The sequence below is a fragment of the Oryzias latipes genome, chromosome 3 (assembly GCF_053564925.1).
Source record: "Oryzias latipes strain Hd-rR chromosome 3, Olatipes_Hd-rR_3.1".
In the NCBI taxonomy this organism is placed as follows: domain Eukaryota; kingdom Metazoa; phylum Chordata; class Actinopteri; order Beloniformes; family Adrianichthyidae; genus Oryzias; species Oryzias latipes.
The window spans coordinates 38135110-38155147 of record NC_136239.1 but is presented as its reverse complement, the minus strand read 5'-3'; the positions used below and the strand labels follow the sequence as shown (position 1 = coordinate 38155147).

General features: G+C 40.4%; 1 protein-coding gene across 1 annotated transcript; it reads right to left on the bottom strand.

Annotated features, from left to right (window-relative positions):
* Nucleotides 1-9297: 9297 nt before the first annotated feature.
* On the bottom strand, nucleotides 9298-19744 carry LOC105358453 (uncharacterized). Its single transcript, XM_078945326.1, has 10 exons — nucleotides 19643-19744; nucleotides 19172-19249; nucleotides 18701-18778; nucleotides 18230-18307; nucleotides 17414-17519; nucleotides 17182-17252; nucleotides 15075-17103; nucleotides 14823-14993; nucleotides 11273-11365; nucleotides 9298-10467 (listed from the first exon to the last, which is right to left on the bottom strand). Exons 5-10 carry the CDS (start codon nucleotides 17487-17489, stop codon nucleotides 10235-10237), a joined length of 2673 nt encoding a protein of 890 aa, XP_078801452.1. The 5' UTR covers nucleotides 17490-17519; nucleotides 18230-18307; nucleotides 18701-18778; nucleotides 19172-19249; nucleotides 19643-19744; the 3' UTR covers nucleotides 9298-10234.
* Nucleotides 19745-20038: the final 294 nt, after the last annotated feature.

Below are 20038 nucleotides of genomic sequence, written 5' to 3'. Positions count from 1 at the left end.
GCCGTCACAAAAATCTTCAGTCCTCAGTTATGATGGCAACACTCTGAATGACTCACCAAGATTTTCTTCCAGGTTTAACACATTTTTTATAGCTTTTATTCTCCCTGTGTGTTATTGCAGTTAAAAGAAATGCTGCATTCCCAAAACACATGACCTGTTTTTTTGAGGGGGGACATGTTCTACCCAGGCTAAATTCCATAAACAAATCAAATTGGTGTTGTGAACTCGGTTATATCAAAACCACAAATTCCAGTCGTGTTTTTTTCTCATTTTGACTCACTCCGTCATTGATTTTACTCTTGCCTTTTTGAAGGTTACCTAGTCATGAAGGAATGTCCAGGTTTTCCGTTTAAAAGTTACTTTGTGAGGTTGTTTAAATCCCTTTGTGTCATTTTCTTTTATGAGTTCAGGATCAACACTGTTCCCACGCAATCAGATGATGAGGTTCTTTCCTGGTGAAGATGATTTCTGAGGTCCTGAACAAAGGCTGAACACAATTATTTCTTGGATCCACCATTACCACTTGATATTTGACCATGGAAGAACATCCATGGTACATCTACAGTTGCAAACTGAAATGACATCAAGAACTCCAAAGTTCTTAAGGAAGCGAAACGCGTAATAACTTTTTTTTAAAGACATAAAACCAGTAAAAGAAACTATGTGATGTCACAAGGGTGCTTTGAAGATTAAAGTTAACTGTCGTCACATTCAACGTTACAGTAGGTACTTTCATGCTGTCAGACGGCACGATTTATTTTCCTGTGGATCAGTCGGAGCAGTCGCAGGCGGGGTACGGCCTCTGTTTGTGAAGGCTTTGATGCGCCAAGTGCCAGATTGGAGCAGCCTTAAAAAAAGGACAAGCCCTTTGACTTTGATGGATTTTGGGCAATATTAGCCGGCGAGCGTGTATCCCCCTAAGCTGTGGTGGAACTGATCGAGGTTGACCAAATAATCTGCCAATTCCCTCCCCAGAAATGCAGAGACGACAAAAAAAACGTCTAAGTCTCTCAAGCCCGAGTCTCCGAGAGCTGGATCAGCAGTTGTGTCAAAACATTTCTGGAAGGAGCCCTGCGCTTTAACTTTAGAGAAGATGGTGGGAGGACTTGCAATTTCAAGGTTTCACGTTTAATTCATGTTTAATCACACAATCGTTTACGGCGTCGCAGAGTGAGGGCTGATAGAGTGTGACAGTATCATTAAGGAGTCCTGATCAGATGACAGCATCGGTGTTATTATGCAGCCTGAAATTAACTGTCGCATCGTTCCCTTAAAGCACTTATTTACTACTCAGGTAATGAGTCAACACTTAAGATTGTTTCCATGTTCTACTGTTGGTGAAACACGTCAAGGGACGGCCTTGAAACTCCCACCACTCAGCCACTCATCTCACTTCAGGAAGCTGCAGGCTTCCGAGTGCTGGAATAAATTGTGTCGGGGTATTTCAATTTTTATTATTTCTTTATTTTTTTGAGGAGGGGGGGGTCTAGTCAATATGGTTTATGAAGCTAAGATCTCCTCAGGTCACACGAGAGCAGGACATGAAAGCTGCCTGTACTTCACAAACAAGCTGTCTCTACTTCAAACGGGTGGCAAAGCTGCCCCACATTTCTTCCCTTTTTACTTCCAATAGCCGGCGCCGCTAATGGCCGGCGGCTCCCTCCATCTCCTCCTCCACCTGGCAACAGGAATCTGCTCGCAGCTGTGGCCAAAGGTAGTCTGAAGCATGACAGTACGGCAGCATGAAGCGTTCAAGCAGCAAACTCTAGACAACCACTTTTCAAAATAGAGTCAAATATAGGTTTTACAAATGCAGTCAATTTAAAAAGTAAAATTATGGTTCTATGTTATTTTGTTCCACAGATTTCTTAAACGTACCATCTTAATTAGTAATAATACACTAAATTTTATTTGTAAAATTCCTTTTCAGTCTAAGTGTTACACATGCACTAGCACTAAGCGCACTGACCTACAGAAGATGCATTTGTCTTGAGGAGTCAAAGAGTGTGTGAATGAAAGTAAAATTATGCTGAGTAAGATTGTACTGGCACGACATAAAACAACAACCGGTGACCCGGTTATCGAAACGAGTGTTTGGGCCTGCCACAAGAAAAGCCCGCCCAGGTGTTGGGTTTTTTGCTGATTGGGTTGTTGGTCACTAGTCCAGGTTACAAAGTAAAATTCTGTTTATGGATTCATCTGCATCAAATCTGTCACAATCCAGTGTTTTATAGTGTTGATTCCTCACAAAAAAACAACCCCACATGGAGCGAAACGCAATGCCTTCAGAGCTCAAGTCATCTTACTTCCAGGTAGCAAAGTGAGAATAACTCATTTTTCATAATAAAATTGTTTTTTAGTGTGCCAAATGTAATAAATTATGGTATATATGGATATAGTTTACTTTGGAAGTCTTAAAAAAAGCATGGTATAGGCCCTTTATAGGCAAATTAACACAAAAATCACAAATTATTTATATAAATAAACTAAATAAATATAATAAAACACAGAGGTGCAATATTTCAAATAGTCAAAAACCCTTGATATGTTAAAAAAAACAAACACACAATTAAAAAATGCAGGAGTGACATATGAGAAAGTGAGGACAGGAACAGATAAAACATTAACCAAAATACAAATTCAACCAAATCCTGACATGAGACAATTCCTTCCTTCCAAATGTTAACCAGTTTGAAATGATTTCTTAGAATGAATGTGCTATAAAGATATAGCATGTTACTCTGAGATAAAAACAATGTTTTAAAACTGCAATTTTTGAAAAACAATTAGTTGAATTGCAAAATTTCTGCAAAATTGCAAAATTTTCTTCATTTCTGCAAAATGAAACATGTTTCCATTGGTTTTCTTTTAGTCAGTAAATGATAAAAAAAGAGACATTAGTGGTGAAAGGTTTGTACAGGATTGAAAGCATGTTCTGCCTCTAGTCAAAGAGCACTTTTCTGCTGTGCGGTCGGCATCCCAGCTCCCCGTCACTCGGGCAGAAATGCTCTGAAAACCCAGAGCAGGTAACACAGGGGCCGTCCTTGAATGCCTCTTAAAAGCAGGAGTTTGCGTTGGACGGAAAGGTCGTGAAAGTCCGGTCTCTCAAGCAAGATTTTTCAAGACTAATGTTGTGCATCCACAACTGCTGGGGAAAAGTCAAGCATGTTTTACACCGCAAGAACATTTCTATTGCAATTGTAAGGAATTGGAAATTCCCACGTGGAAATATTCACGAGTCAACTGCAAGAGAAAACCCATCATGTGGCCAAACCCCTGACTCGACCGCAGAACGTCTGCAGTCCAAACATTCACTGGAAATCCGAACATTCAAAGAAAACCTTCAATGTCAAGAAAAAAATGGAGCTGCTGGCATTCCTTGTAAGTGCCAGCAGCTGGTCAAAGTTTTTTTAATTTTTGTGGATCATTGGTGAAGCCAAGAAATAAATAAAAAATAGGGAATACTAAAGAGTTTCTGAGATTCATTTTTAAAGTAAAGTGATTTTTTTATGACCTCTCATATTGTCTGCCTTTTATTTTTAATAAAATATGGTTCGTTTAATGCAAATTATTGTTGTGTTATATTTATTTCTCATTTAAATGTATGTTGAAGAAAAACTGAAATATTGAAAAGACAAACATTACAGTCAGAAACTTCATGAGCGCCTCAATACTCAAAATTGCTTGAGAACCTTTTTGCCAAACTCCCACTACTTCCTGTTACCTCCACCCCTCTGTTGGCAGTGTAATTCCATTGACCCATTTTTATGTGCACTCCAATTTCCTCCAAAATAATTCCAGATTATTAAATATACCTTTTGGGTCAGCACAAAGAGCCAAAATATTTCCTAAACCTAGTTTTGGGTGCTGGCTCCCACATTTGTCTTTGAAAATGTGCATATTCTATTTGAAGTGTCTCCTCTCATCACCAGCTTTGTGTCCTCAGGTCTTTCTGTGGTTCCATCTACCCCTACCATCATCAGCAGCATCCTGTGATCGGGGGGGGGGGTTATAGTCACCCTTTCAGAAAGCTCCAGGTCAGTCTCCAGCTCCTTCAGATGTTTGCTCCGGTGCTTTTTTTTTTTTTTTTTTTTTTTACTGAATTTGCACCAGCTCCCACTGAATGGATTCTTTGGGCCACATCCTGAGGCATTTCAGTGTAATTACTGAAACATCAAGTTATTATTACACATTTTCAGGGCTGCTCACTCTTCTTTTGCTGTTATCACAGATATATGTCGGATTTTCCCTGAATTTTTATGTAAAAAAAACAGCATCCAGAAATACGCCGTACCCCTTTTATGTTGTATAATTGTCATTTATTTTATATTGAACAATAAAATTATAATTATTATGACTTGCACTGCAGTCTGAAACCTCCGAGTTTGTTGTTTTGTTCCATATTAACGTACAGCATAACATTTTCTATGTTTATAGAAAATAGACTTTACTACATACATGTTCGGGGTAATGTCTCATTTATTCATTTATTTTTTTTGACATAACTGCATTTGACATTTCTGTAGCGAAGAGTCGCCGTGGCAACAGACACACTGTATACGTTGACTCATTTTAGTGGCTTGGGATCAGGATTAAGACTCAAGTCCATCTTTGTTCTTGAAAATCTACAACCTCAGGTTTTATTTATTCATCCCCCCCCCTTTTTTTTTTAGCAGCAGTCCATGCCTTACGCTTGCTAATTATAAGGTGATCCCAGGTTCTGACTGAACACAGCTGATCCAGGTAATCAGCAGAAAGTTAGAAACAGCTATAGAAGTATATATCAAGTAAGGGTTAGCGACAAATTAGCAGTTTTGGGCAACAGCAGTGCCGACCTGGCAATAATTCTAAAGAATAATGTAACAGCTAACAGAAATGACTGATCGATCATGAAGTATTTTATGACTTAAATGCCAAAATGAACTAAAGTAATAGTTAAATCAAAGTATAACACATAAAGTAATTAAACCATACAAAATATTCATGTATAGAAAATAAAAATTCAATATAACTATTATCAAATTACCATTTGAGGGTCAAAGTTCAAGCTTCTAAAAAAGACCCCAGATTCCCAGTAACTCATTTAGTAAATCATTGATTTTTTTTAATATTATTTGTGTAATTTATATGCTCAGAATTTTAAAAAGTTTTATTTATTTTCAACAATGTAAGGGTTAAACCACCTAAAATCTTTAAATATGAAGATTTTTATACACAATCTCTAATCTTAAAACCTAATTTGTTCAAAATGTAAAGTATAACTATGCTGTTTGAGGCTTAAGACTCCCATCTTAGTGGATATGAATTCATATCTTTTCCCTAATTTAGCAGCATGGCAAAAGGATATTATCATCCTAATATCCTAATGTTGAACTTTTTGCTGTTAATCAGTAAATGTTAGACTTCCAGAATACCTAGCTGATACTCAAGAAACCCTGCTGTCCGGTTTTTCGGTTTCACTCATCAGAACCTTTGATGGCAAATGGATGAAGAGGATTAAAAGATGGAGGAGGACTTGTGCCTCAGTTTCTCTGCTTTACTTCCTCTTCTGTCAGGCGGTTCTGTGATGCAAGCATTCGCATGCATGTCTGTAGTCACTGTTTATGCATTTTTGTGTGCTTATTTGCCGGCACACGGCACACGTCTCCTCCGCCTGTCTGCCACCCTAGTCATCTCCCTCCCCCACCGACCCCCACCCACCCTACCGCCAATTTGACTGGAACAGCAAGTGCAGGCTGGGCAGGCTTCCAGGAGCCGTCCTAAAGCAGCTGAATATTCATCTTCATTAGGAGTATCACCACCCTCGCTCCGTCCAGGGCTGGATCTTTTTAACAAGGAGCAAGTGCTCTAAATGGAATGTGTGTGGGGGGGCGCTTTGGGGGGGGGGGGTCAAACTCATAAGAATTGAGGGAAAGTGCTGAACGTGTGTTTTGTGTGTGTGTTTTCTCCAGGTTGTGTGGGCAGTCTCTTTCCCCATCCATGTGAGTTTTTCCTCGTCTTGTTTTGACACATCAGGAGGAAGACCTGAGCGAAGATGACAGCAAACGGTTCTGGAGCCGGAGCCTGTTCACCACCAACCGAAGAGAACAATGCGGGAACATCAGGAGCTGACAAACCCACCCAAACATGCCCAATGTTGATGGTCATGTAATCCTATGTTGATTCTGCCTAATTCACAAGTGTGAGGCATTGCTCCATGAGAGGGGCGATGTGGGACAGAACACATCTGTGGATTGGTGAAACTGTTTGGTTGGGTTGGCCAGATGTCCTTAAGTATAAACACAAACAATAATGTAAATGGCGTATGGTTATATAGCGCTTTACTACCTTCTTAGAAGACAAAGCTCTTTACTCTCACAGTCCCATTCACACAGTCACACACACATTCACTCTGCAGGGGGGTTCAATGTCTTGCCCAAGGACACTTTGACACATCAGCAAAAGGGGCCGGTACCGCCCTTTAGTGAGAATGTGGCAGAATGCCTAGAAAAGTTTAGTTTACCAATCAGCTATTGAATTCTCTGACTTTATGTTCTTGATGATTTAGGTATATTACACAATTACCGGTATGAAGCCCATTGAGATAACCATTGTAAATACAATTGACTTACTTACTCACTTACTATTGTTGGAAATATTGGGCTAAATAAATAAAATTGAATTAAATTGAATTTGTGTCTGAGAGTTCAGACTTTTTTGAGCATCAATACTAAAAACCACAAACTAAGGAGAGATGGTTTTGAACCGTACCGATCATAATATTCAAAAGATATTGGCTAAACTAAACTAAACAGACTAAAAAACTAAACTTAGCATCCCTGCCTTTAGACCCTCCTTCTCAAAGGAGGGCAGATTTAGCCCTGTGAAAGGCTAAATGTGCAAAGTTGTCAACTTTCATTGTTTTACAAGTATTATAGACGTTTTAGGTCTGTGAAACCCCTTACTATACAGTCACAGGGCTGTCAGCATTGACTGTATATGAAAACTGGACTGAGTAAAGTTCCATACAGGAAGTACCCGTTGGCTAATAGAAACCAAAATCTCGTAAAATTCAATAGAGAAATAAACAGCTATTACATTCTTGTCGTGGGTCCCGCAAGGAAATAAAGGCAGAGGCGCCAAGGTGAAAGTATCCTTGTCTGTAATGCAAGAACAGAGCACAACAACTGCTCCACAAAGGCCACATCAGCATATGTCACTCCACTCTGACACTCCAACTACTCCACCTAGTCCACCCTGACACCTGTAACAGGTCCTCTTTTAAATGAAAAGCCCCTCCTCCTGGGCGTTGCTCTTCATCATTCCAAAGTCAAAAAGGAAAACAGTTTTACATTGTTCAAGAACATAAATAAATGCACAGAAATAAACTGTTTCATTCACAGAAACATTCTGTATTATGTACAGAGGAATCACATTGTTCTGCCATAAAAATAAAATACAGACACTGACCGATGCGTCACGTGACCCGGTGTGTCGATGAGAGAAACGGTGAGTTATAGTAAATGAATGACGTGTTTGCGGGTCCGTGCGTGCAGCTGACGGTGCAACACAGTCACAATTCTGTTGGTCAAAGTCATCATTCTTGTTCTGATCCTATTTTTTTTACATTTCTTGAAAATCTTGTTTTTTTTCCAACTAAATGTTATGTAGTGCAAGTTGTTCAGGTTACAAACTAACCAATTAGATTAATCAATAAATGTATGTGGTCTCACGTGTAAAAGAAATGGTGTTGTAAAGAAATGCCGACTGAATTGTAGTTGGAGCTGGAAGTATTATGGGTGACATCACACTCACTCAGTCCAGTTTTTACATGCAATCCAGGGCTGTCACTCAAAACTATTATGGATTAATAAAACCTGAACACCATTTTGCTTATGACTGTATTAAATATTCAGTTCCACACTTTATCATACTTTCCATACATTTGAGTTTAAACTGTGTATCAGAACTGTGATATGAATCAAATGAGGCATAATAAAATTGTCAGCCACCGTTTTTATTTTTTTATTTTTTATTTAAACAGCTCGGCTTGATGAAACTCTTGGCTGAAAGGCATTTCTGAGCTGTGCAGGTTTTTTTCGACAGTGAAACCTCATGCATTAGAGAATCCTACAGCATCATCAAGAAGTCAATAGCTGTGAACCAGCTGAAAAACACTGGAACAACAGTTCAGAAATCCAGCATAAACCTGTATGATTTTAATGCCGCCTTTGTTATCACTTTTCTCTCAGTGGGGCAAAGAAACTGTTTTTGAAGTGTGGCTCAGAGAACGTCTCAAACTTGATTATTCTCAGCTCTTATTTTCTGCTTCTTTACCCTGTCAGATGCAGATAAAAAGCATTATAACCACACAGTCAAGCATTCTATTGCCCCCCAAATCAATAAGAGTGCATCTTTCCACAAACACTGTCTCCTCTGAGATCCAGTAAAAACCATGAAAAGAGGACCCAGCACTGCCTAGCAATAAATGTAAAACACGTACAAAAAAATGTATTAAATGATAAGAGGGTAAAGACATGACGCATGCTGTCATTGAACCAGCAGACGGTTGATAAGAATCAGTGTAGCTGCCTGCAAAAGACGACACCTATCAGGGTTGGTTTTGAACCTGAGGGCAAAGATGTGTTATTGCAGTGTGTGTTTACATCTAACCCTTCCTACAGAGCAAACTGACAACTTGAGGTGCTGACAAAAGGCCCAGACCGCAGATGTTTTCAACCAATTACATCAGATATTTTCTCAGTGTTGAGTGGAAAGGGACCTGGCTTTTTTTTTTTTTTTTTCAATGCTGGTCCCTGATGATCATTAGATTCTGTTTTGAGCATCAGCTTCAGTAAAGTTTTCATTACATAACATGGAGATTTTGTGCTCAGCTGTTTACTGATTACTGATTGAAAAACCTAATTAAAGTTCAAAAATAGTAAAACCATAATAAAAATAAAAAACAAGAACAAATAACTTGTAAAATACACTGTTTTTTCACTGCAAATGTGTTTTGGTAAATGGCGTATACTTATATAGCGCCTTTCTTCCTACAAGGACAAAGCGCTTTACAGTCACAGACCCATTCACCCAGTCACACACACATTCACTCACACACACATACTGGTATTGGTGGATTAAAAGGACAGTTTTTTCAAACACGTTTGTTACTACATTATGGGGACACCCCTTTCTGCTTGATTTCTAAGGACAAGCAGTATCTCAAAAAATCTATTTGTGGCGGTACTTCACATAACCCAGTTCAAAATTTGAAAAAAGTTATTACAACAAGAAATAATAATATATGACAAAACACAACATTACCAGGACACTTTAATGAGCTCCATTAGCCCCGCCTCTGACAAAAAGAGTATTTATGAGGTCCACAGTATACAAACACACAAACATGTCTAAAACGTGACTTCAAAGGACCCAACGACCTTGATGGGTCCTCCCACCCAAAAATCCTTTTATTGAACTTTTATACTGTGTAGTTCACTGTAATCATTGTTTTTATAAACATAAAAAAGTACATTTAAATGCTTATGACAGTTCTATTTGTGAAATGAAAAGCAAATACAGCAAAAATGTTGAAAAAAACTTAGTCTTGTCAAAAAGGTGACAAGAATATGCAGTTTTAAATGGAAAAACATTCAAGAATCTAGTGCTTATTTATTGTTAATGTTCTGTCTAATGTAAAAGATAGTTTTCAGAAAAAAACTACATAGCCATAAGTCCTTACTTCAAAATTATATTCTTTCTAATGTAAAGGCAAATAAAGAAATAACCTTTTGACAACTGAACAAAAAAACAAAATTTAAGCCTTAACTGCTTATTCATACTTTTATATACTATATATCAAAAATCTTCATTTAGCAAACATTTGAATGTGAGCCCCACATGGCTTACCTTTGGGCTGAATTGTTGAGCCCCAGGTGGGTTTGTTCACAGGTTCCACAGTGGCCCCATCTGTGTTTGCCCACACTAGCTTGAATGGGCACTGAGTAATCTGGCTCGCTAGACAGTGTAGCTCGCTAACTCGCTACACTATCCGTAAGGCAGGTTGTTGGCACACAATGCTTTCCACAGAGCAGCTGGTTAGCGTTGGGAACTCAGACCACTGAGTTTCCTTCTAAGCCAGTGTGTGCAAACACAGATGGGGTCACCACGGAACTCGTGGACAAACCCACCCGGGGCCCAGATATTCAGCCCAAAGGTAAATCATATGGGCCATATGGAAATGTTCGCTGGGTTACTTTTTGTTTTTCATGGTAATACCACGATTTCTCACAAAGTCTCTGATGTTCTGTAGGGTACGGTTGTCAAGAACAGGATTCTCTGCCTTTTTGCACTGCCCACATTCTATCATGGAAGCAAGTTTTCCCTTCATTATATGGTCCTTGAAGTGTCTCATGACAGCGTTTACTTCCTCTTTGGACCAGGGTCGTTTTATTTGCTTCATTCGTTTCTTTTCTTGCTCAGCAGCTAAAAAAGATAAAACACAGTTTGAAATTAGACACCCATTTTAGGAGATTTTTAGGCCCAATCTAAATTCTTCCCTTCTCCCCACATCATAAATGTAGCACTCCAAACAGACACTAATGAAACTAGTGTCTCAAAACTTGGACGTCACCATTAGTCGATAGTCAGCTTGCAATAGCGCAGCGCTTCCACTGCTCAAATATACATAACAGCGGTTGTCTAACTTCAAAAGGGTCATGCTACAACAAAGTCATTACTTTAATTTACATTTAAACTTCTGTGCTCCAGAGCGCACCCACATTAAGAAAAGTGCTTGCACAGCACAGCGGAACCCCTTCGCAAGGGAGGGGTCAGTTTCCCCCCACATGGAGGGTAGAAAATAAAAAAATATATTTCGGACACCACTTCAAAAGCCCCTTCAAATGGAGGGGTAAGGAGATGGGAAAAATTTGGATTAGGCCTTAGATACAAATCCCACTATATGTGGTTTTACAGTTACATCTTATGTGAACATTCTTAGTATTCCAATTATAGGTATAATTTCGTCAGTCTTAAAAGAGTGTAACGAGTGGAAAAAAAGAGATATTCAGTCACTTTCTAAATTGATTTTCTGTCAATTTGTGGATTAGTTGTCATCAATACTATTTGTACAAAAGGCATATCCTTACTCAGAATGATGAAGCAGTGTGAGGGGAGAAACATAAAAAAATACTATTAGTCTTTTGGACTTTGAATTATGTTTAATGTTGATCATAATTCAGTTTTACTTGTGTGCGCATGTGACTTATGTACGGGTGGCTGCACTTACCAGATTGTTTTTGTTTCTTTCCGTCAGGCTTCCTCCGCTTCCATTTTAATGCCTTAAGTTCCTTGTCCTTCTCATCTTTGTTTTGACTTTGTGCTGAAAAAGTAAAATAGTATTAATAAAAATACTTCCCAGTAAGCATTTATTTGTTGAAAGCATGTTTCTCATATTGTGATGCACAAAATGGATAGACAGATAGATAAGGGATTATTAAATACCTTAGGAAATTTAAATTTGGTCATCTGCTGACAATCATAAAAACATACACACATAAAAGGACATAAAAGCAATATGAGTGGTGGATTTAAGAATAAAAATACATTAAAAATACAGGAATAAATAAGTTAAATATCAATACATTAAATAGATTAAGAATTAATGATATAAAAATAATTAAACGCTTCTAAGAGGTTCAGCTAAAGAGTTGTATTGCAAGATGGCGCGAGGAACAAAAGAGTTCTTCAGTCTGTCCGTGGAGCAGCGCTGGGACAGCAGTCTGCTGCTGAATGTACTCCTCCTGCTGGTGAAGGCCTCATGTAGTGGATGTGAGGGATGCCTCATGATGGACCTGAAGACGGTCAGAGTTCAGCCACCTCCTCCACAGGAGCCAGCTTCAGCCCCACCACAGAGCTCTTGATGATTTTGTTGAGCCGGCAGATGTTCTTCTTGCTGGTGCTGCTCCAGCAAATAGCAGAATCGAGGAGAGCACTCGCCACCACAGACTGAGAAAACACCTGCAGCAGCTTTGTGCAGATATTGAACAAGCGCAGCCTCCGGAGAAAGTACAGCCTGGACTGATTCTTTTTGTAGAGCTGATCTGTGTTGGCGGTCCAGTCCAGCTTGTGGTCCAATACGACCGCCAAGTATTTGTAGGTTTGCACCCTCTCCAAGCTGTCTCCCTCTATGTGCAGCTGTTGAGGTGTTGCAGCTTTCCTCCTGAAGTCCAGAACCATTTCTTTGGTCTTCTGGAGGTTCAGCTGCAGCTGGTTTTTCCTGCACCCGCCCACAAAGTCCTCCACCAGCTGCCTGTACTCGCTGTCCTCTTCTCTTTTTATGTAGGCCACAACAGCTGTATCGTCTGAGAACTTCTGCAAGTCGCAGGTTGCGGTGTTGTAGTGGAAATCAGATGTATACAGCGTGAAGAGGAGAGGAGATGGCACTGTCCCCTGCAGTGCCCCCACGCTGCAGCGGAGGGTACTGGAGAACGATCCCCCCATGCAGACGTATTGCAGCCTGTTAGTGAGGTAGTCCATGATCCAAAAAACCAAGGGTGGTTGTACTGCCATCTTGGTTCATTTTTCCTGCAGTAGGTGAGGATGAATGGCGTTAAAGGCCCAGGAGAAATCAAAAACAGTTTTTTCACTGCACCACCTCCTTCCTCCAGGTGTGAGTAGGTATGGTGTAGCAGGTAGAGGACCGCATCCTCCACCCCCACTCTCTCCTGGTACGCAAACTGCAGTGGATCTTGGACATGCTGGACCTGTGACGTCAGCTGCTGCAGCACCAACCTCTCAAAGATCTTCATCACGTGTGAAGTCAGTGCTACAGGCCGGTAGTCTTTGTTCTCCTTTGGGTGCTTGACTTTGGGGAGTGGAATGATACATGAGTTCTTCCACAGAGATGGCACCTGTCCCAGGTCCAGGCTCAGGTTAAACAGATGCTGAAGAGGAGCCCCAAGCTCGTATACACACGTTTTCAGGAGTCTGGGACACACTGTCTGGACCCAGGGCTTTCCTCATGTTCAGTCTCTGCAGTTCCCTCTGCACCAGATGATCTGTGATGTGGTGGGAAACACATTCTGCAGGTGGAAGGCATGGATCACATGGCGAGGACACTGGAAGAGATGGATCATGGTTGATGGAGGAAGGAGCAGTCTGAGGAGCTGGCCCTCCTCTGGCTAAGGGATGAGGACAGGCAGTGAGAAGGGCACGGTGATGGGTGTGGTGCAAGACAGGGCTGGTGTTGGAATTGGGTGTGGGGGGGGGGGGGGGGGGGATGTGAAATCTATTAAAATAGGTATTCCATACATTGGCTTTTTCAGCACTTCCCCCAACTACTGTTGTCTTGTTGCAGCCTGTAATGGTTTTCATTCATCGCCACACCTCCCTGATGTTATTGTTCTCCAGTTTCTTCTCCACTCTGTCCTTATAGGTGTTTTTTTGCATCTTTCAGGCAGCTCCTCGGGTCTATCTGGACCCTTTTAATTTCCTCCTGATCCTTTTTGAGGAATGCTCTTTTTATTTAAAACCACTTTCACTGTCCTTGTTATCCAGGGTTTGTTATTTGCATAACAATGGACAGTTTTGTGAGCACAACAGTCTACATGCAGAAGTTCATATAGTCTGTTATACATTGGGATGCTCCTTCGATGTCACTCCATTGGGGTCCAGCAGGGCGCTCCAGTCTGTGCATCCAAAGCAGTCTCTGAGTTCCCCCTCAGCCTCAGGTGTCCACCTCCTCACGCTCTTTGTTGCTGCAGGCTGCCTCTTCACTAAAGGCGTGTATGTGGGCTGTAAGGAAATCAGATTTTGGTCTGATTTGCCGAGGGCAGGGAGGGGCGTGGCCTGATAGGCATCTTTGATGCTGACATAAAACAAATCGATTGTCCTGTCGCTGCGAGTGGGACAGTTCACGCACTGATGCATCGTTGATGGTGGGGCATCCAGGGAGACGTGATTGAAGTCCCCTGAGACGACCACGAGAGCCTGTGGGTGCCTCGTTTGCAGCTCTGAAACCGTTTGGACCACTACCTCAATGGCTGTCTTTGCGCGCTCTGGGCGGGATGTAAACACAGACGGCAAGGACGTTCGTAAACTCCCGAGGTAGATAATACGGCCGGATGCTAACTGCTAAAAGCTCACAGTCTCTGCAGCATATGGTCTTTTGTACAGTGAAATGGTCCAGGATTGCACCACGTATTGTTTATAAACAAATGTTATGTTATGTGACTAAACAATTAATGTACCCTTTAAATCCTGAGTTTGATTTCCAAGATTAAAACCTGAACTCATAATTTACACAGACATAAAATCACTGTGTGCTATTTCTAAAGATAAAGTTGGGCTGAGGGCATTGTCCCCACCGATCCCTCAGCCATATCTGACGGAACTCTTTCAAATACATAGTGGAGAGTTAGATAAGCTAATTCCTCTATAACAGTCCTGGTAAATCGCATGTCTGTCCTGGGATAGGATCTCGCCCTCACGTGGGCATTCCTGAAGTTTCTGCTTTTTTTTTCCTGAATCAGATTTTTTTTACATTTTTTTAGGAGTTTTTCCTTACCAGGAATGACTGTCTAAGGATAGGGATGACCAAATGTATTCAGTCTTTAGTTTGTAGCTATTGTTTATATGTTATGAAAAACCTTGTGCCTCTTTATAATTACTTGCATTCAGCCCAATGAGGCAAATCTTTTGTGGTATAAATAAAATTGAATTTAATTTAACGAACAGGTGTCCACATCCTCTCACTTCCCAGAGACTCTGTGATGACGTTTATTAGTCATGTGGTTTCATGAACAGAACAATTTCAAGAAAAATCATTTTGTGCTTACCAGCCTTTGGATTTGAGAGATTTTCTTCAACCTCGCCCTCTTCAACAGTGGCGTTGGTCTCTTCAACGGCGACGTCGGCCTCTTCAACGGCGGCGTCGGCCTCTTCAACGGCGGCGTCGGCCTCTGTGTCGCTGTCGCTCTCTCCACTTGACTCTGTCAACTCTAGCTTATCTAGTAAAATTAAATTGTGTTAAGATATAGTTCAGTTCAAGTTCTGGAAAGGTCCAACTCTTAGCTTAAATGCAACTTCACCTTCGATTTCAATCTCTTCCAGTGTTTTGCCTTGTAGGTTTTGAAGAGACCCTTTCTCCATGGCAATGAGTAGTTTAGATATCTTAGCCAGCTGTGTAGTAGCCTCTGGAAGTCTATAATATTCACGATGAACGCGAATATCGTGACCAAGAAAGTTGGCAACTTGATCCAACTCGTGATTCTTGAGATTCAGGATCTGAGACAAAGTTGCAACATGTTTGCGCAACTGAGTCGACCTGAGGAGCTCTGGGTTTTTAGCCCCACATTCTGCTGCATAAAGCCTTAAACAGTCCTGTCCTCTGTAAGGAGTCAGACATTTAGGCCTGGCAAAAAGAAAGGGGTTTTCTGCCAGTACACCACAGTCTGCTCTCTTCTCAGTCAGCCGTGTTATTGCACTCACCATGTCCGGTGAAAGTAACACTGCAACCTTTCGACCACGTTTACCCCTCAATTCCACGCGACTGAAGTGTTGACAAAGGTGACGTTCAAATTTTGTAAGTCCAAATGCAATATCCTTGTGGAGGGCACTTGAGTCTCTCCCCTGAAAGCCACATAATGTCATCTTTGAAACTTCTCCCCCTCGTCTTCTGTTGAACAGTATTACTTTTGCCATGGTGACTTTGCAAAGTTCACTGTATGATTTGGGTGAACTATGCTCCTCCAAGTCCTTCAGTGCTTCGTCAGTAATCTTCTCCAGATGTCTATGAAGACATTGAACATCTTCTGTGAAGGGAAGAGTGGAAGGCTTGTTAAAGTGACGCTCGTTTAGTGTTGACAGTGCAGTATGGGAAATGAATTCAGACCACTTTGTAGAAAAGAGGGTTTTGAAACTTTGGGTCGACTTGATCAGTGTACTGTCTTGAGCCATAAGTGCTCGACAATGTAAAATGTCATTAACTTTCTGCAATGAGTGGCCCAACTTCAGGGCAAGGCTTGGAGTAGAGTAGCAGTTCTTTTCTCCATCATAGCCAGACACTTTCTTGACAGCTGTAATAACCACATCAAAATTTGCAGGCCTGACAGCATCCTCAAAGGTGTTAATTGAAAATTCTTTCCGAAGTACAAGCAGAAGTCTTCCACATTCTCTGAGTTTCTGACGAATGTAGTCAAATTTGGTGGGATCTTGTCCATGTTTGTTAAAGAGTGACTGGGCAAGCTGGAGAATAGAGAAGTCACTTCGCACAGTGGATGTTATGTCATCATCTTTCATGACAGCTAATATTTTCCAAACACCTGGGGAAACTTGCTGACAAAGAGCTGACTCATTCATAGAGGCCAAAGACAAGACTCTTTTGTCATGTCCCTCTGAAGTGGCTTTTCCTGGTTTGGAAGAACATTTTCGAACATGTCTCCACAGATCTCTTCTGAGATATAATGCCTGACAGTAAATGCAGTGAATATAGTCTTTTTCTTTGTAGTTTTTCTTTGATGTGCGTTTTGGTTTTAATGTTCCTATGCCACTTGCTAAGACCTCTGAGTTATGGTCATAGTTTCCCTTGTTGCGCAGCTTAGCAAGCATTTCCAAGCGCTTTTTGGACTTCTTGGGAAGACTTAAAACTTGGGCAACATCAGCATATTTTTTCTCATGCCTTTTCAAATGGCGTGTAAACTTTGTCTGTAGCTTTCCACAAATATAGCAGTAGTTTCTGTTTCTGAGTAAGAGGGATGACTTGGGTAAATCTTCAGGCCGAGCATTATAGCTATCAGTCATGCATTCATTGCGAGCATTTCTTTCATTTGAAGTCGCATCAGATTTTTCAAATCGTCTTTTTCTGAGTTCATCTTGAGATAATGACCCTGCAGCTTCAGAAGAACTCAGTCTTTCTCCCTCTACAGAATCTTCTTGGTGAAATCTTTTCTTTTTGGAAGCAGACTGACTGGTTGAAACCTCCGAGATCTGTACTCGTTTGCGATTTATGCTTAAAATCTCTGATTTATTGACAAATGAGCTGTCTGAATCAGCTGTGGAATCAGGCACGTATTCCTCTTCTGATGAACCCACCTCACTTGAGCTTTGTTCATTTAAAACCTGCCCACAATTAAAAACAAAAAGTAAACTTTATGGATTTGGAAGACATTTCACTGAAAAGAACAAATAAAAACGTACCAGTGATTGAGGTTCTGAGATGTCCACCATGTGAATATTGTAACACCTTTTGTGCCAGGTCTGGTTGCAAACTACACAGAAAATTAAAAGTACATAAAATGAATACAGCTAATTTGCACTTGTAAAAGCTCAAAAAGATATACCATAGCAATAGATGTTTTTATGATGCCCCAATAGAATCACATTCAAACCAGAAATGTACATATCTTTACATTGTTAAGCAAAAAATTACCTTCACATCTCACACCACTCCATTTCAGAGGAGTAAAAGGTCCTCCACATATGACACATTTCTCCAAAGGTGACATTTCGTCAGCGACTAAATCATGATCACAGTCCTGTAGACAAAAACCAACAGCATTTGTGTGATGTCACAGCACTGGGGAGAGCAAAGCTACACAATTGTTCAAAAAAATTCAAAAAGCCAGACACAGAAGTGTTTGAGAAACTTGTTTGATATTAAAAAGATAAAATCAACACCTCAAAACACAAAAGGTTTTTTTTTTTCGATAAATGCAAGTGTTTTCAAAATTGAGGTGTTACCTATAAGTTCATTTCTTTATAAAAAAAATCCAATTTGTGCAATTCTGTGGTTAATGGAAATGAAGCTACTAAAACATTGCCAAAGTCATGTTATTTTACCAACTTTTGACAAAAGAACATCTATGGCGTGACATGGTCTTAGTATTTCATGAAAGGAAAAAAATTCAATTTAACGCTGAACAAAGAGTCTCAATGTCTATACTTTCCAATTAGGTATTTCTCAATACTAATTAAGCAAAAAAAACATGCAGTTTTCCATTAATGTGGCTAAGCTAAGTGGTCGCACTACGGTGACCCAATATGACGCGCTGGCCGTCTTCATCATGCATGGGCCGTGAAAACACATCACTCAGAGGGACCAAAGCATAACTGAGTGGAAACAATGCCCAGAATTTACTGGCCGTAATTCAGTAAATCCAGTGATCCATGTACCTTCATACTACTCAATATTTAAATGCCTAAATGTTTCTACAATTACTAAATAGGTATTTAAACTGAAATTTACCTGCGGTGTGTCGTCTGGATAGGACCCGGAAGTGGGTGGATTCTCTTCTGCTGATTGACTTGGCTTTTCTTTGGATTTCTGAGATGAAAGGATGGAGGCTGAATTAGATTCTTTGCTTAAACACTGAGCACATAGTCCTGCTAAAACCTGGACCTGTCCAGTTGAGTATTACACAGGACATGTGTGTAAGAGTGATCATTAGGACAACTTCACTTCCAGTATACTAGTTTTAACACTATGTCCTGCTAATGTCAGAACCTGTCCAGTTGAGTATTACACAGGACACGTGTGTATGAGCGCTTAATGGGACAACCTGCTTTGTCCTGTTCATTCTTCTAAAGGAATTTGTATCAAATACAGGCATCCTTTACTGTAGATGTTACCAGTGATCCATGTACCTTCATACTACTCAATATTAACATGCCTAAATGTTTCTACAATTACTAAATAGGTATTTAAACTGAAATTTACCTGCGGTGTGTCGTCTGGATAGGACCTGGAAGTGGGTGGATTCTCTTCTGCTGATTGACTTGGCTTTTCTTTGGATTTCTGAGATGAAAGGATGGAGGCTGAATTAGATTCTTTGCTTAAACACTGAGCAAATAGTCCTGCTAAAACCTGGACCTGTCCAGTTGAGTATTACACAGGACATGTGTGTAAGAGTGATCATTAGGACAACTTCAATTCCAGTATACTAGTTTTAACACTATGTCCTGTTAATGTCAGAACCTGTCCAGTTGAGTATTACACAGGACACGTGTGTATGAGCGCTTAATGGGACAACCTGCTTTGTCCTGTTCATGCTTCTAAAGGAATTTGTATCAAATACAGGCATCCTTTACTGTAGATGTTACCAGTGATCCATGTACCTTCATACTACTCAATATTTAAATGCCTAAATGTTTCTACAATTACTAAATAGGTATTTAAACTGAAATTTACCTGCGGTGTGTCGTCTGGATAGGACCCGGAAGTGGGTGGATTCTCTTCTGCTGATTGACTTGGCTTTTCTTTGGATTTCTGAGATGAAAGGATGGAGGCTGAATTAGATTCTTTGCTTAAACACTGAGCACATAGTCCTGCTACAACCTGGACCTGTTCAGTTGAGTATTACACAGGACATGTGTGTAAGAGTGATCATTAGGACAACTTCACTTCCAGTATACTAGTTTTAACACTATGTCCTGCTAATGTCAGAACCTGTCCAGTTGAGTATTACACAGGACACGTGTGTATGAGCGCTTAATGGGACAACCTGCTTTGTCCTGTTCATGCTTCTAAAGGAATTTGTATCAAATACAGGCATCCTTTACTGTAGATGTTACCAGTGATCTATGTACCTTCATACTACTCAATATTTAAATGCCTAAATGTTTCTACAATTACTAAATAGGTATTTAAACTGAAATTTACCTGCGGTGTGTCGTCTGGATAGGACCCGGAAGTGGGTGGATTCTCTTCTGCTGATTGACTTGGCTTTTCTTTGGAGTTCTGAGATGAAAGGATGGAGGCTGAATTAGATTCTTTGCTTAAACACTGAGCACAGTCCTGCTAAAACCTGGACCTGTCCAGTTGAGTATTACACAGGACATGTGTGTAAGAGTGATCATTAGGACAACTTCACTTCCAGTATACTAGTTTTAACACTATGTCCTGCTAATGTCAGAACCTGTCCAGTTGAGTATTACACAGGACACGTGTGTATGAGCGCTTAATTGGACAACCTGCTTTGTCCTGTTCATTCTTCTAAAGGAATTTGTATCAAATACAGGCATCCTTTACTGTAGATGTTACCAGTGATCCATGTAC

What these genes read in the sequence shown, in the direction of transcription:
- LOC105358453 (XM_078945326.1), bottom strand. Translation starts at nt 17,489, where the DNA reads ATGTCACCTTTGGAGAAATGTGTCATATGTGGAGGACCTTTTACTCCT. An exon ending in TCTCAGAACCTCAATCACTG is followed by an intron (nt 17,104 to 17,181) that starts GTACGTTTTTAT and finishes AATTGTGGGCAG; the next exon opens with GTTTTAAATGAACAAAGCTC. An exon ending in TCTCTCAAATCCAAAGGCTG is followed by an intron (nt 11,366 to 14,822) that starts GTAAGCACAAAA and finishes TTACTTTTTCAG; the next exon opens with CACAAAGTCAAAACAAAGAT.